The sequence below is a fragment of the Canis lupus genome, chromosome 3, assembly GCF_003254725.2.
Source record: "Canis lupus dingo isolate Sandy chromosome 3, ASM325472v2, whole genome shotgun sequence".
NCBI lineage: Eukaryota > Metazoa > Chordata > Mammalia > Carnivora > Canidae > Canis > Canis lupus.
In genome coordinates, this window is record NC_064245.1 from 49,212,331 (window position 1) to 49,224,763 (window position 12,433).

The window sequence follows — 12,433 nt, forward strand, 5'->3', positions numbered from 1 at the left end:
GTAAGTTGCCAAGTTAATTGTCACCACTGTCAGGAGAGGCACATCCTCTCAGGGTTGGACAGATTTTGCTTCCTGTATTGTAGACTCTGGGCTTGATTGATTAAGCCTATAAATGCTTTGTCTGCCAGGCCAGAGCTGTTGCAATTTGGTTAACCAAGAAAATGGTCTAGATTGCAGGTGCTTTACAATGATAAAGGAATTTAGCAGATGTTTTTATTCACATGGCTTAGTACTTTTTTCTAGAACTGTGAAAAGCAGTGCTGGAAAAGTATGTTTTGCTTACAAGCCTGGAACAGTTTTCTTTCCTTGTTTGTATTTATGAGCAAATTTAGAGTCAGAGTGGTTTCATGGAACAGCTGTTTAAGTGTCCTTCTATGCGTGGATGGCCCTAAATCCAAAATGGTGGTATTAGGTCGTTGGGGAGGGCTGGGGCTGGGACAGGGGAGGGGCGCAAAGAGCGCACCCTCCTTTTCCTGCCCATGGAGCCGACTTCCAGTTCCATTGCCTGTTGCTTTTGGGCAGCAGTCTGAGAATTCAGGAGCGTGCGCAGTGCAGGGGATAGGATGCAGGATGTCCGCCCAAGTCCGCTGAGCTGCTGTCACAGGGCACACGTCGTGTCTGCTTATCTTGGTGAAGCAGCTGCACCCAGCAGATTGCTCACACGGCAGCCAGTTCCATCTGTGGGGAACCCTGTCGAGAGAGAGCGAAGAAAAACCGCTGGAACTCGGTAGAAATAAACTATATGAATAAAACTTCTTCTGGGAGGGTTGAAGCTAAAGCTGGAGTCCAAGGTGGTATTTGACTCCTGAAGTCCTTAAAAGGTCGGTTTGATTGGTACCTTGATGCCATACCTGTTACCAGGTATAGACAGAGGACCAGTCTCCATGCTCGCCTCTAGGCTGTATAGGTAAGAAGTCGCTGGATTTGTTTTTAATATTTGTTTGTTTTTGCTGTTCTTTCCAGTGTTTGAAAATCTTCTTAAGGGGGTAGTATGTTAAAAGTATGGGGGTGGGGCATGTAGAGAAATGAACAAATAGAACCAGAAAGAAGTGGCTTAGGAAAAAGAGCTATTTTTCCTAGGCAACTTCAATGCAGTGGTCCTCCCTCCGCCCCCAATAAAGGGTTTTTAACCATTTATGATCTTTTTTTTTTTTTTTTCCAGTTAAGGAATTTAAGAAGCCTTAGGTATTATAGTATTTTTGGTGACTTGAGGGTTGTAGTTTTATGCATGTTTTTGATTGTTAGTGATAGAAATTTGTTAGCCACTATCTCAGGATTTAAATGAAAAGGTCTCTAATTTTTAAAACAAGATACAACAACAAGTCTATTTTGGGGGCCCTGGCAGGTTGACATTTCAGAAGAATGGGAGTGGCTGTAAGCTGATGCCTGGCTATGTTCTTTTCATTTGGGTGCTGCGTCTTTGGCCACATAGGCTGGAATTATTTGTCTTTCTGGCTCAGTAGTCCGAATTTAACCCAAGAAAGTACAGATTATGTGAAGTTTGGGTCTCTAATACCCAGAGAGAAGAGGTAGAAACCAGGGAGAATTTCTGACTTTGATTTTTAGTAGTATGTAGATAGGGTATAGATACTAAAAAGCGATTTTTAAGATTTTAGGAAGGAAAATGAGTCGTATGAAGTTTCAACAGTATCTCTGGATTTAGGGTTGATTGATATGTGTGGACGAGTTACTTGTTCTGCTACCAAGAGGAGTCATATGTGTTCAGTGCTCATGATCTTATGTTACAGAGAGAAGTAGCCAGTGACCAATAGATAGGTCTTTCTTCAGAAAAAAAAAAAAAAAAAAAAAAAAAAAAAGCCAGCATTGGGGAAAGTCCCTGGTCACATTGCCCTAGAGAAAAACCACCTGAGTATGATCTCAGCCAAGGGGTAATTTCTGGGAAGTTTACATTCCGTTCATGGATTTAATCGAACTGTTTTATGTAAGTGAAGAGAGATCAGTTTAACCTTTGGGAAGGAACCACTGGCTTCTGTGTGCATGCTACTGCAGAAAAAGCCAAATAGAAATTAAGATGAGAAAACACAAAACTGCTAATTAGAAGGAGGGGATGTGGCCCTTCGCTCATCCAGAGCATTGATCAGGTGGTTTGGAAAGTTAGTTGTCCAGAACTGAGTCAGGCCAGGCCTACAGAGGTTGCCAGCGCCCTTTGTGTCTCAGTAATCACTGTTTATGGTTGTGATTGGTTTCTGCTTGCCAAGATACATATTTTCACTTGCTGGGTATAGGATAATAAAGTTGTGCCAAAAATCACATCCCCAAATAAATAAAATAAAAGTCGTCCAACACCATAAAAATTATTCTTAAAGATGTTTTTTGATCAGTGAATACTTCTGAGGTGATTGCTTAGGGGTTTTTTTGTTTTTGTTTGTTTTAACTTTATTTACATTTTATGAAGTGTAAGATTTTGGTTCTTTGGTCAAGGAAACTTGCCCACTTTTAATTGTTAGTAAGATTGTATAATTCTAATTTGAGCAAAAAAAAAAAAAAAAAAAGAATTTATAAATGCTTATCTGTAGGAATGTAACTTTCCTAAATCTGAAGTAGACCTTTGGGCATGTCACATTGTGGTCTTAAAATAAAATCTTAATAGAGATTCTTTGGTGAAAGAAACTTCTCTGCCCTTTGGTGTCTGGAACATTTTTTTTCTGCCAAAATAGTGACATGGACAGATTAAAACCAGCCACAGAAAAATTTCCACACAAAATTGAGATGATAGTTCTATTTTTATTTGTATTATCAAGGTGAATTTTAAATGTTCAATCATAAGCCCCCTTTTAAAAAAATGTCAAAGCCTAAATTTGCCTCAGACATCATGTTACCACTTCCTTCCTATATTTGCTTGACCATATGGTGGTCAGGTAACAAAAACCACTACTGTTTGGTCTGGTTGAGTATAATTCTCAAGAAAATGTATGAAAACATTTCCTCAAAGAAAAGAAATTCCTTGGGGTGTTTGGCCAGCTCAGTCAGTAGGTATGAGTCTTGGTCTCAAGGTTCTAAGTTTGGGCCTCATGTTCAGTGTAGAGATTACTTAAAAAAAATTTTTAAAGAAAAAAAGAAAGAATTCCTTGTTTGTGATTATGTTCTGGAGGGGGAAGAAATAAAAATTAAAATATAAAAAATATAATTCATTAGAATACTTCACTCTTATCTGTTGCAGCAATGGATAGATGAGAATGTGTAGTGTGTTTATAAAAAAAAAAAAGTCAGACTCTTCTTAAAAGCTTTATCTCATTCTCAACAGAGATTTCCTCTTTGTCCTATGCAGATACAAACATCTCTGGCTTTGATGATGATCAAGATGGACTACCTAGTTCCAGCTATTAATGTGTTTCCTTAAAGCTTGTGAATTTACTTTTCCATATGCAGTCAGCACCACAGTCACAGATGTGTCATGAAAACTCAGTAGTGAAAATGGAAGTTCATTAGACATTGAATTGCATGTCCGCTTAGCTACAGAGGCCAGGGGAAAACCACGCAGACCTTGTGATAAAGGAATAGCTCAGCACGGGGCCCAAAATGACAACAGCTCCAAATGAATACTTTCCCATTTAATGCAAAAGCAAACAAAACACGTGAAGCCTGGACAAGTGTAAATAGTAAGGCACAGGAATTGATTTTTTAAATGCACTTTGTAACCCCCTTGTTCTCTTCAGATATGCCAGACTTGAAAGCTGCAGATGAAGTGGATTTTCTGAGTAATATCGGGGTGAGCTCGGCTTCTACAGAGGTGGCTGTCAAAGACACAGCCACCCCACCTGATATGAAGCAAGGCCTGATGACCCAGGCGGTAAGTGGTGTTGAGTCTGTATATACACAAAATGTGTTTAGCCTGGTCTCTTGTGTCTGATTTACAGCCTTGTGGGTTTTTCTGTTTGTTTGGGGTACCTTTTTTTTTTTTTTTTCCAACAGTAGTATGCTCTCCCTTTTCTCTTGTCTCATTGTATGTGAAGGGGCCCCTGTTTTGGTGTTCAGCTTTCACACATAACTTGCATGCCACCCAGCATAGTTTTGGAACAGGTCCTTCTACATGGGTCCCTTAAAGATTATAATGAAAAAGATTTTCCATGTAAGCGCTAGACTTTAGTTTGTCCTCATGTTTATTAATGTGTCACAAAATGAGAGTTACCACAAAAAAGGGATCTGGTAGCCTTAACCTGACTGTTGTTTATTAATATGGAAACGGGTAGCACCAATGAGATTTTTACCTTAGAGTTTACGACTAGCTGTCTTAACTACATAGCATGTCATTTTTTGTGACCAAAACTGGTTCACTATTTTTTTTCATAACAGCTTTATTGAGTTAGAATTCATCCATTATAAAATCTGCTTATAAAAGTGCACGGTGAAATTGTCCTCGTCCATTGATTTCAGAGCTGCGCAGTGGTCACCACTGTTTGATCTCAGAACATTGTCATCTCCCCAGAAAGAAATCTCATATGCATTAGCAGCCCCTCCTTCCCCACTGCCCAGCTCCTGGATGTCCCTGATCGCCTACTGTCTCTGGCTTCTGCCCTTTCTGGAACTTCACCACATGTAGGATTTCAGGACTACCTTCTCTGACCTAGCTTTCTGTTTCCAGGTCGAACTGTGTTGTAATGTTGATTAATATTTTGTTTCTTTTCATTGCTAAGTAATACTCCATTGTATGAATGCACCACATTTGATCTCCTTGTTTCTACTCTTGCTGTTATGAATAATACTGCTTAGGAACCTTTGTGTACAAGTTTGTGTGGACCTCTGTTTTCATATACCCAGTAGTGGATTTGCTGGGTCACTGTTAATTCTATATTTGATATTCAGTAAGTTTTTAAAAATGTTTTTCAGGTTCTTGAGGTTCCTTTTTTCTCTTTGTTTAAAGCTGTTAACTTAAGGTAACAAACTTGTTGAGTGAAACATTGCTCTAGGCTTAAGAGTCCCTGCTGGTTAAGGGAAAAAAAAAAAACTTTGGAAGATGAAAATCAAGTTATAAGACTAAATCATATTTTGCCTCAAAAAGTCAATCTTCTTTGCCTAGACTTGACAGGGCCCTGTTTTTGCTCTTTGGAGGGCTACATGCTAGCCTCCAAACTCTTTTCATAGAGTTAGCCCAGTAGGTAAACAGAACTGTACCCTCCCAAACTGTTTCAAGTGTATGAACTGTGATAAACAAGCTTCATTTTATTGGAGTACAGTGGTAGGGAGGTGTGGACTGTTGTAACCCGTTCCTCATTACAGATAATGTTCATGACTAATGCCTGGGCGGCTGCTTGTATACCAGGCAGTATTCAGACAAATGTTGCTCTTGTCTCTGAGGAAAGAAAAAAGAACACACCCTGCACGGGTACATGTGTATTCTTTGTTTCCAGAAGCCCCTCACAAAGGGAAGGAACAAACTCACATCCTTGAATTCAAATGCCTGTTTCTTAGTCTTCCATCTTAATGGTAGTAGCGATTACTGTCCCTGAAGACCGTCTGCTGCTTGGCCAGAGACCCTTTGCTTTCTTTCCCATGAGGGTTACCGCTATCCTAATTTTTTCTTGTCTGTCAGAAAGAAGAAAAAGCATTACTTCCATATTTTTTTAAAAATTGCTCCTTCATTTTTTTTTCTCTTCTCATTTTCCCTCTGATTTTAGAGGAGTTGAGAAAGAGAGAGGAAATGCTCCTCTAGTTGGTCAGCATGTTTCATTTTTCCAGGTTAAAAGGATTAGACCCTCAGAGAGTGCTGTGACTAGCCCAAGGTCAGACCCAGCCAGAATGAGAGTGAGCAGCTTGACTACACAGTGGGATGCATCCTTGCTGACTGTCCCAGGCTCTGTGAACAGGGCTCCTGAAGGGTGGCCTAAGGTGTCTGTTGCTGTGTTTCCCTCCACTTCATAGAGTTGGAGAAAACCTGTGTTCATCGATCTTCAGGTCTAGGAAGTGGAGCTGTTGGTGCTCACAGCATTGTTGTACTGATGTGACATCTGACCACTTCCTCTTCGGCAGCACTTACCCTGTTGCTGTGAATTGAAAGGATAAAGTGTGAGCGCACATTCATTCCCTTTCCATTATCCCACATTTAAGTCTTCATATACTGTATTCACTGTGTTGGTACTTTATTTATAGACCCTAAAATTTGAATGTCACATAATGTGTGGGTCATGAAATACTCCTTTTTGAATATTTTTTTTTTTTTGTTGATCACTTAAAAATACAAAACCTACTCTTGGGATTCTTCATGGGCTATACAAAACCAGGTGGTGGGCCCCTGGCCTAGAGAATGCTTGTGCACCAATGGATGAAAAGAAAGAGAAAGCAAGTACACTGATTTTTCTTTTCCATCTTGTTTTGTTTTGTGGTAGAAACTCTGGTATTAGACTGCACATTGGAAAGTGGTGAGTTCAGTTCTGGGTCTCCTGAATTAGCTTTTTGACTTAGTCCCTCTGGAGTGTGGCTTCCTTATTTCTTTATCTTCTAGCCTCAATCCCCTGGGCTGTATGTTTGCAGTTTGAAAAGGGTTACTTTTCACCCAGAAAGAGTGAGCTTGCAATTGTAGTGCAGGGTGGAGTGGCATTAGTTTAATATTATTTAATCCTATCTTTCTGACACATGCCTAGTCTGTGTGTTGATTTTGGGAATAGGCCAATCATTGCTTCATTGAATTACTGTTTCACTGAATCATCCTCTTCCAGTTTTAAGAAAGAAGTGTATCTTATGTTACTGTCTTGACAACCTGGGACGGTGGTACATTTATGGCAATTTTCTAGTGAATGTAAATGAAGAATCCATTCTGAGTTCTTCTAGGAATCTTCCTGTTTTGTCACCTTCTCTAAGCACCTAAGTGTCAAAATGCATAGAGCCCCTCTGCTGAGTGTGAGGCTACCAAGTATTTAAGGAATTTTGCATTCCTTTATCTGTTTGACCATTGTGCTATACACAGAGCCTTATTTTAGAGGTCAGTTAATGCTTATTTTAAGCATTCATAATTCATAAAGGAATTAATATCAAGATGAAAGCTTGCTTATATTCTCGGGAGAAACACAGGTATGTGTTAAATGCTTCAGGTTTCTCAGTAGACAATAGATGGTCCTAAGATACTTCTTTACTGGGTTGAAAATTGTCAGAATTTAGGAGGCCAAGTTCCCTTACATGTACCATGGCCTTTATCCTATTACTCGTAATTTTATCAGCATTTTATCATGTAGTTCATTATTAAGTATTGCCAAAACTTTAGTACTAGTCACAATTTAATATTCAGCATTAATCCCCTGTTACGTTACAGATTTCAAGGTTTTCAGATTACCATTTGTTGCCTTCTCTTTTCCCACTCAGTGAGTTAATATATATCAAGGACTTAGAACTGAGCCGGGCACACAGAAAGTACAATTTAGCATTATTATTATTAATTAGTTTCATAACTTCAGATTCCAGTGTCCTTTTCATTTATTTAAGTAACCAGTGGCATAATGGTGGGTCGTAAAACAATCAAGACTCAGTTTCTGTTCTCAGTTGTTGTTATAAAAGCATCAGGAAGAGCATCAGACATTCATTTGAGTTGAGAGACCCGAACTTGTTGTACCTCTGAGACCTTTAGAATTTGAATGGATTTTAAAGATTGTCTGGATTCTCAACATTTGTACTTTATAGGAGAAGACGTTTTCAGGATGGTTAAGTGACTTGACTTACCTCACAACTGATTAACTCAGTAAGCTAGACTAGGACCTCACTTCTATGTTAGCAGTGTTTCTGCTGTACTGTGGTTCCAGAAAAGTCAAAGTAGGAGGTTACACTTTTCAGGAATCTAATTCATCTGGATGGTTTTTTGCATTCTGCTCTGGAATGATGCTTACATATGCTAAGATTCTAAAACCATTACATTATACTACTGTTTTCAGTGATGGTTGGAGAGATTTCTTTGGCCATTTTTAGGACATAAGTGATTCATCTAGGTAAGTTTCATGTTCTTATGGTCTGTTGGCTGCAGCTAAATATCACCAAGACAGTGTTTGTTCAAAGACTTGGCTTGTGGTGCAGAAATTACTAAGATTTTCCAGACCTGCCTTTTATTTCCTAAAGAATGATATGACTAGGTATAGAGATGACATTGGATAAGTGCAGAATAGAAAGCCTTTTGGGACCAATCTCTTTGAGAATATGCTCCATGGCGATCAAGAAAGAAATCTGACTACTGCTCTCCTGTTCCAGGGCTGCAAACCAGCATACTCTATGTCTTGTAGGATTCTTTACTCTTCAGTATGTGGCCAGGTTCTTTAGGAAGGAACTTGCTTCCTTGGGGTGTCTGTTCATTGAGGTATCTCTGTAATAATTCCTTTTCCAAATGCTCATTGCATAAGCTTATTAGCCATTTGGAACAGTTAATTCAGCAGGCCAGTATGTCTTGTCAGGATACGTATGGTCCTAATGGCCAAGCACTCAAACATAAATATGCTCAAGCACAACTATAAAATCCCATATGTTGAGTATTAGGTTACTGGGAAAGTCTGTAACACAGACTTTAACAAATGGCCCCCAATCAAGAAAGCAATTTAAATCAGAACCATTCTCCCTTTTTAAATAACTGCACAGAAAAACATCACATTAAGTGAATTTCCATTCTTAATTATTTTTAAAACAATATTAATATTTGTTCAGTGTTGTGGAAAGGGTAGTATTGGACTATTTCTGGTTAAAGTTTTCTTGAATGCTCTTAGTTTAATTGAACATGGTGTTTTCTTGCTCTTGTCTCAAGAGGGCGAGCTTGCATTGCCACTCTCTAGTCCAGGAGTCTGGTTAAAAGCTTTTGTGTGGCTAGTCACAGCCTTCGTGCTCAGATGCAGCAGGAAAATACGGCAGCTCTCAGGCTGTTTAAACCAGCTAGAAAGCCTTAACACTGATACACAAAATGACGTATACACTCTACCCTCTTATTTAAGTTTTCAGTTTCAGGAAAGGTCCTTTTAATGATGTCTCTGCTATCATATTTACATATGTAGTTTTGTGGCATGTCACCTTGGGAAGGGCAAATTGGCCTCTTTATGAGACGCCAATAAGTCTTCTCTGCATGTATTTGTCATTTAAGAGAGCCAGGTCCCCCTAATTATCCCTTTGGGGTCTGGCATTAGAGCCAGCTTCAACCACAGGAAAACTTACTCCTCAGCTTTTTCATACACATTTTTTGGAGATATTCTTTCTCTGAGTCTCCTCTGAAATGGAATATTTTCAGGAAATTCTGCAAATGGTCTTCTAGACTAGATAGTTGCCAAAGAGAAGTGCCTCGAAGAACCACAGGTTCAGGCTGTAAAGTCAGAAGTTTGGGAAAGGTATAACCTTAGTATAAAGGTATAATTTAATGATCTGACTAAAGATTTTTAAGTGACCTTGAGCAAGCTAATTTCTCTGGCCTGTTTTCTCCTTTGTTATAATGCTTCCCTAAGAAACTCTGAAGTTTCTTCCAGCTCTTAATTTTGGATAAGTTGGTCAAATGTTGGGGTGTGTATCTTAGGTGTTGGACCAAAAGGAGAATCATGAGGGACTTTAATTGTAGTTGACACATGATGTTATATGAGTTTCAGGTATACAACATAGTGATTTGACAATTTCGTGTCAGATTATATGAGGGATTTTTTTTTAAATCATACTAGTTAATGGCCAGATTCTTAACTAATCACTTTCTTTTTGAACAGTTCCCAAAATCTGTTGCTCTGTAGTCTTAAATTGTATTAATAATTGACCTTTTTTTCCCCTCACAGAACTGGCTTAATCATAAGTTATATGTACATTTTGAAAGGAGGGCATGTACTTTTTTTTTTTTTTTTTAAGTCTTCTGTTGGGACAAAACAAGCAAATCTGATTCCTATCATTTTGTTGAACCATTTCTTACACTACTCATTTCATTTTTGTTCATTCTTATCTCATTATTTTGACAGTCAAGGATGGTAGCCAAGCATAATGGAAAGTTTATGGAGTCAATTAAAGCAAAGTCTTAGTCCCAGTTCTTCCACTTGATCCATTTGTTTAGAGGTTCAGTTCCCTTACCTGCAAATGTGGGATAATGATGTTATCTTCAAGAATTGTTTGTACGAACTAGAGTTCATATAGTGGCTAGCATGTGATAGGCATCTTATAAGCGGTAGGTGTAATTCTGATCCCTTGTTAAAATAAGAATTATCAGACCCATGCTTAAGACTGTGGATGAATGATTTTAAATAGGTGATGGTTAAGATGACTGATTCTTGCAGGTCATCATGGCAAGTTATCATGCTACATGCTGTTGATGGGACGGGAGTGCACTAACTTATTCTATACTTGTTTCAGCACCTGCTTACTGAACTCTGTGCTAGGCCTTAGGTTTGCTAAAGTGAAAACAGGCAGCCTGCATTCAGAGACTCCTATGCCCATGGGAAGAGACTCTTATCAAACCAGTAAATAAGGTACACAATAGTAAATGTTAAAGTAGAGAGAAACATAGGTATCTTTCAGTGAGATAGATGATACAGTCTTCTCTCCAGGTTCTTGTGCACACCCTGGAGGAAGGGAAGTTTCTAAAGAATGGTGTTATTTTTATAGGGTTTTCCTCACATGGTTTTCCAGGTTTCTTTTCTTTTCTTTTTTTTTTTTTTTTGTAAATAAACATATCTTTTTTTTTAATTTATTTTTTATTGGTGTTCAATTTACCAACATACAGAATAAACCCCAGTGCCCGTCACCCATTCACTCCCACCCCCCGCCCTCCTCCCCTTCTACCACCCCTAGTTCGTTTCCCAGAGTTAGCAGTCTTTACGTTCTGTCTCCCATTCTGATATTTCCCACACATTTCTTCTCCCTTCCCTTATATTCCCTTTCACTATTATTTATATTCCCCACATGAATGAGAGCATATAATGTTTGTCCTTCTCCAACTGACTGACTTCACTCAGCACAATACCCTCCAGTTCCATCCACGTTGAAGCAAATGGTGGGTATTTGTCATTTCTAATAGCTGAGTAATATTCCATTGTATACATAAACCACATCTTCTTTATCCACTCATCTTTCGATGCACACCGAGGCTCCTTCCACAGTTTGGCTATTGTGGCCATTGCTGCTATAAACATCGGGGTGCAGGTGTCCCGGTGTTTCATTGCATTTGTATCTTTGGGGTAAATCCCCAACAGTGCAATTGCTGGGTCGTAGGGCAGGATAGAGAACCCAGAAGTGGACCCTGAACTTTATGGTCAACTAATATTCGATAAAGGAGGAAAGACTATCCATTGGAAGAAAGACAGTCTCTTCAATAAATGGTGCTGGGAAAATTGGACATCCACATGCAGAAGAATGAAACTAGACCACTCTCTTTCACCATACACAAAGATAAACTCAAAATGGATGAAAGATCTAAATGTGAGACAAGATTCCATCAAAATCCTAGAGAAGAACACAGGCAACACCCTTTTTGAACTCGGCCACAGTAACTTCTTGCAAGATACATCCACGAAGGCAAAAGAAACAAAAGCAAAAATGAACTGTTGGGACTTCATCAAGATAAGAAGCTTTTGCACAGCAAAGGATACAGTCAACAAAACTAAAAGACAACCTACAGAATGCGAGAAGATATTTGCAAATGACATATCAGATAAAGGGCTAGTTTCCAAGATCTATAAAGAACTTATTAAATTCAACACCAAAGAAACAAACAATCCAATCATGAAATGGACAAAAGACATGAACAGAAATCTCACAGAGGAAGACATAGACATGGCCAACACGCACATGAGAAAATGCTCTGCATCACTTGCCATCAGGGAAATACAAATCAAAACCACAATGAGATACCACCTCACGCCAGTGAGAATGGGGCAAATTAACAAGGCAGGAAACAACAAATGTTGGAGAGGATGCGGAGAAAAGGGAACCCTCTTACACTGTTGGTGGGAATGTGAACTGGTGCAGCCACTCTGGAAAACTGTGTGGAGGTTCCTCAAAGAGTTAAAAATAGACCAGGTTTCTTTTTTTTTCCCCCCCCTTTCAAGATTTTACTTATTTATTCATCAGACACAGAGAGGCAGAGACATAGGCAGAGGGAGAAGTAGGCTGCCTGCAGGGAGCCCGATACAGAACTTGATCCCAGGATCACGACCTGAGCTGAAGGCAGATGCTCAACCACTGAGCCACCCAGGTGTGCCCCCTCCAGGTTTCATTTTGAAAGCTGATCATCTTTTGTGAGAGTGAAGACAGTGCATGCTGTCAGAAACATGGGCTTGGCCATACCCACTCTTTCTACTGGTAGAATTGAAAGGGCCACCACCAGGTGCTATCTTAGAAAAATACTGTGTTGGGGCATCTGGGTGGCTCAGTTGGTTAAGCATCTGACTCTTCATCTCAGCTTAGGTCTCAATCTTAGGGTTGTGAAATTCAGGCCCCACATTAGGCTTCATGCTGGGTATGGAGCCTACTTAGAGAAAGAAAGAAAATA

The 12,433-nt window shown here is 39.3% G+C and overlaps 1 protein-coding gene across 15 annotated transcripts in view; it reads left to right on the top strand.

The window, feature by feature from the left end:
* Window positions 1-12,433, top strand: part of AKAP13 (A-kinase anchoring protein 13) — a 321,113-nt gene that overhangs the window by 174,632 nt on the left and 134,048 nt on the right. For all 15 annotated transcript variants that reach the window (XR_003132759.3, XM_025438509.3, XM_025438510.3 and 12 more), the window contains one exon: window positions 3,678-3,811. Coding sequence is in view for 14 of the 15 variants with exons in the window: in XM_025438509.3 (XP_025294294.1) it covers window positions 3,678-3,811 (134 nt within the window). In the remaining variant the exon portion in view is untranslated. The remainder of the gene's footprint in view (window positions 1-3,677; window positions 3,812-12,433) is intronic.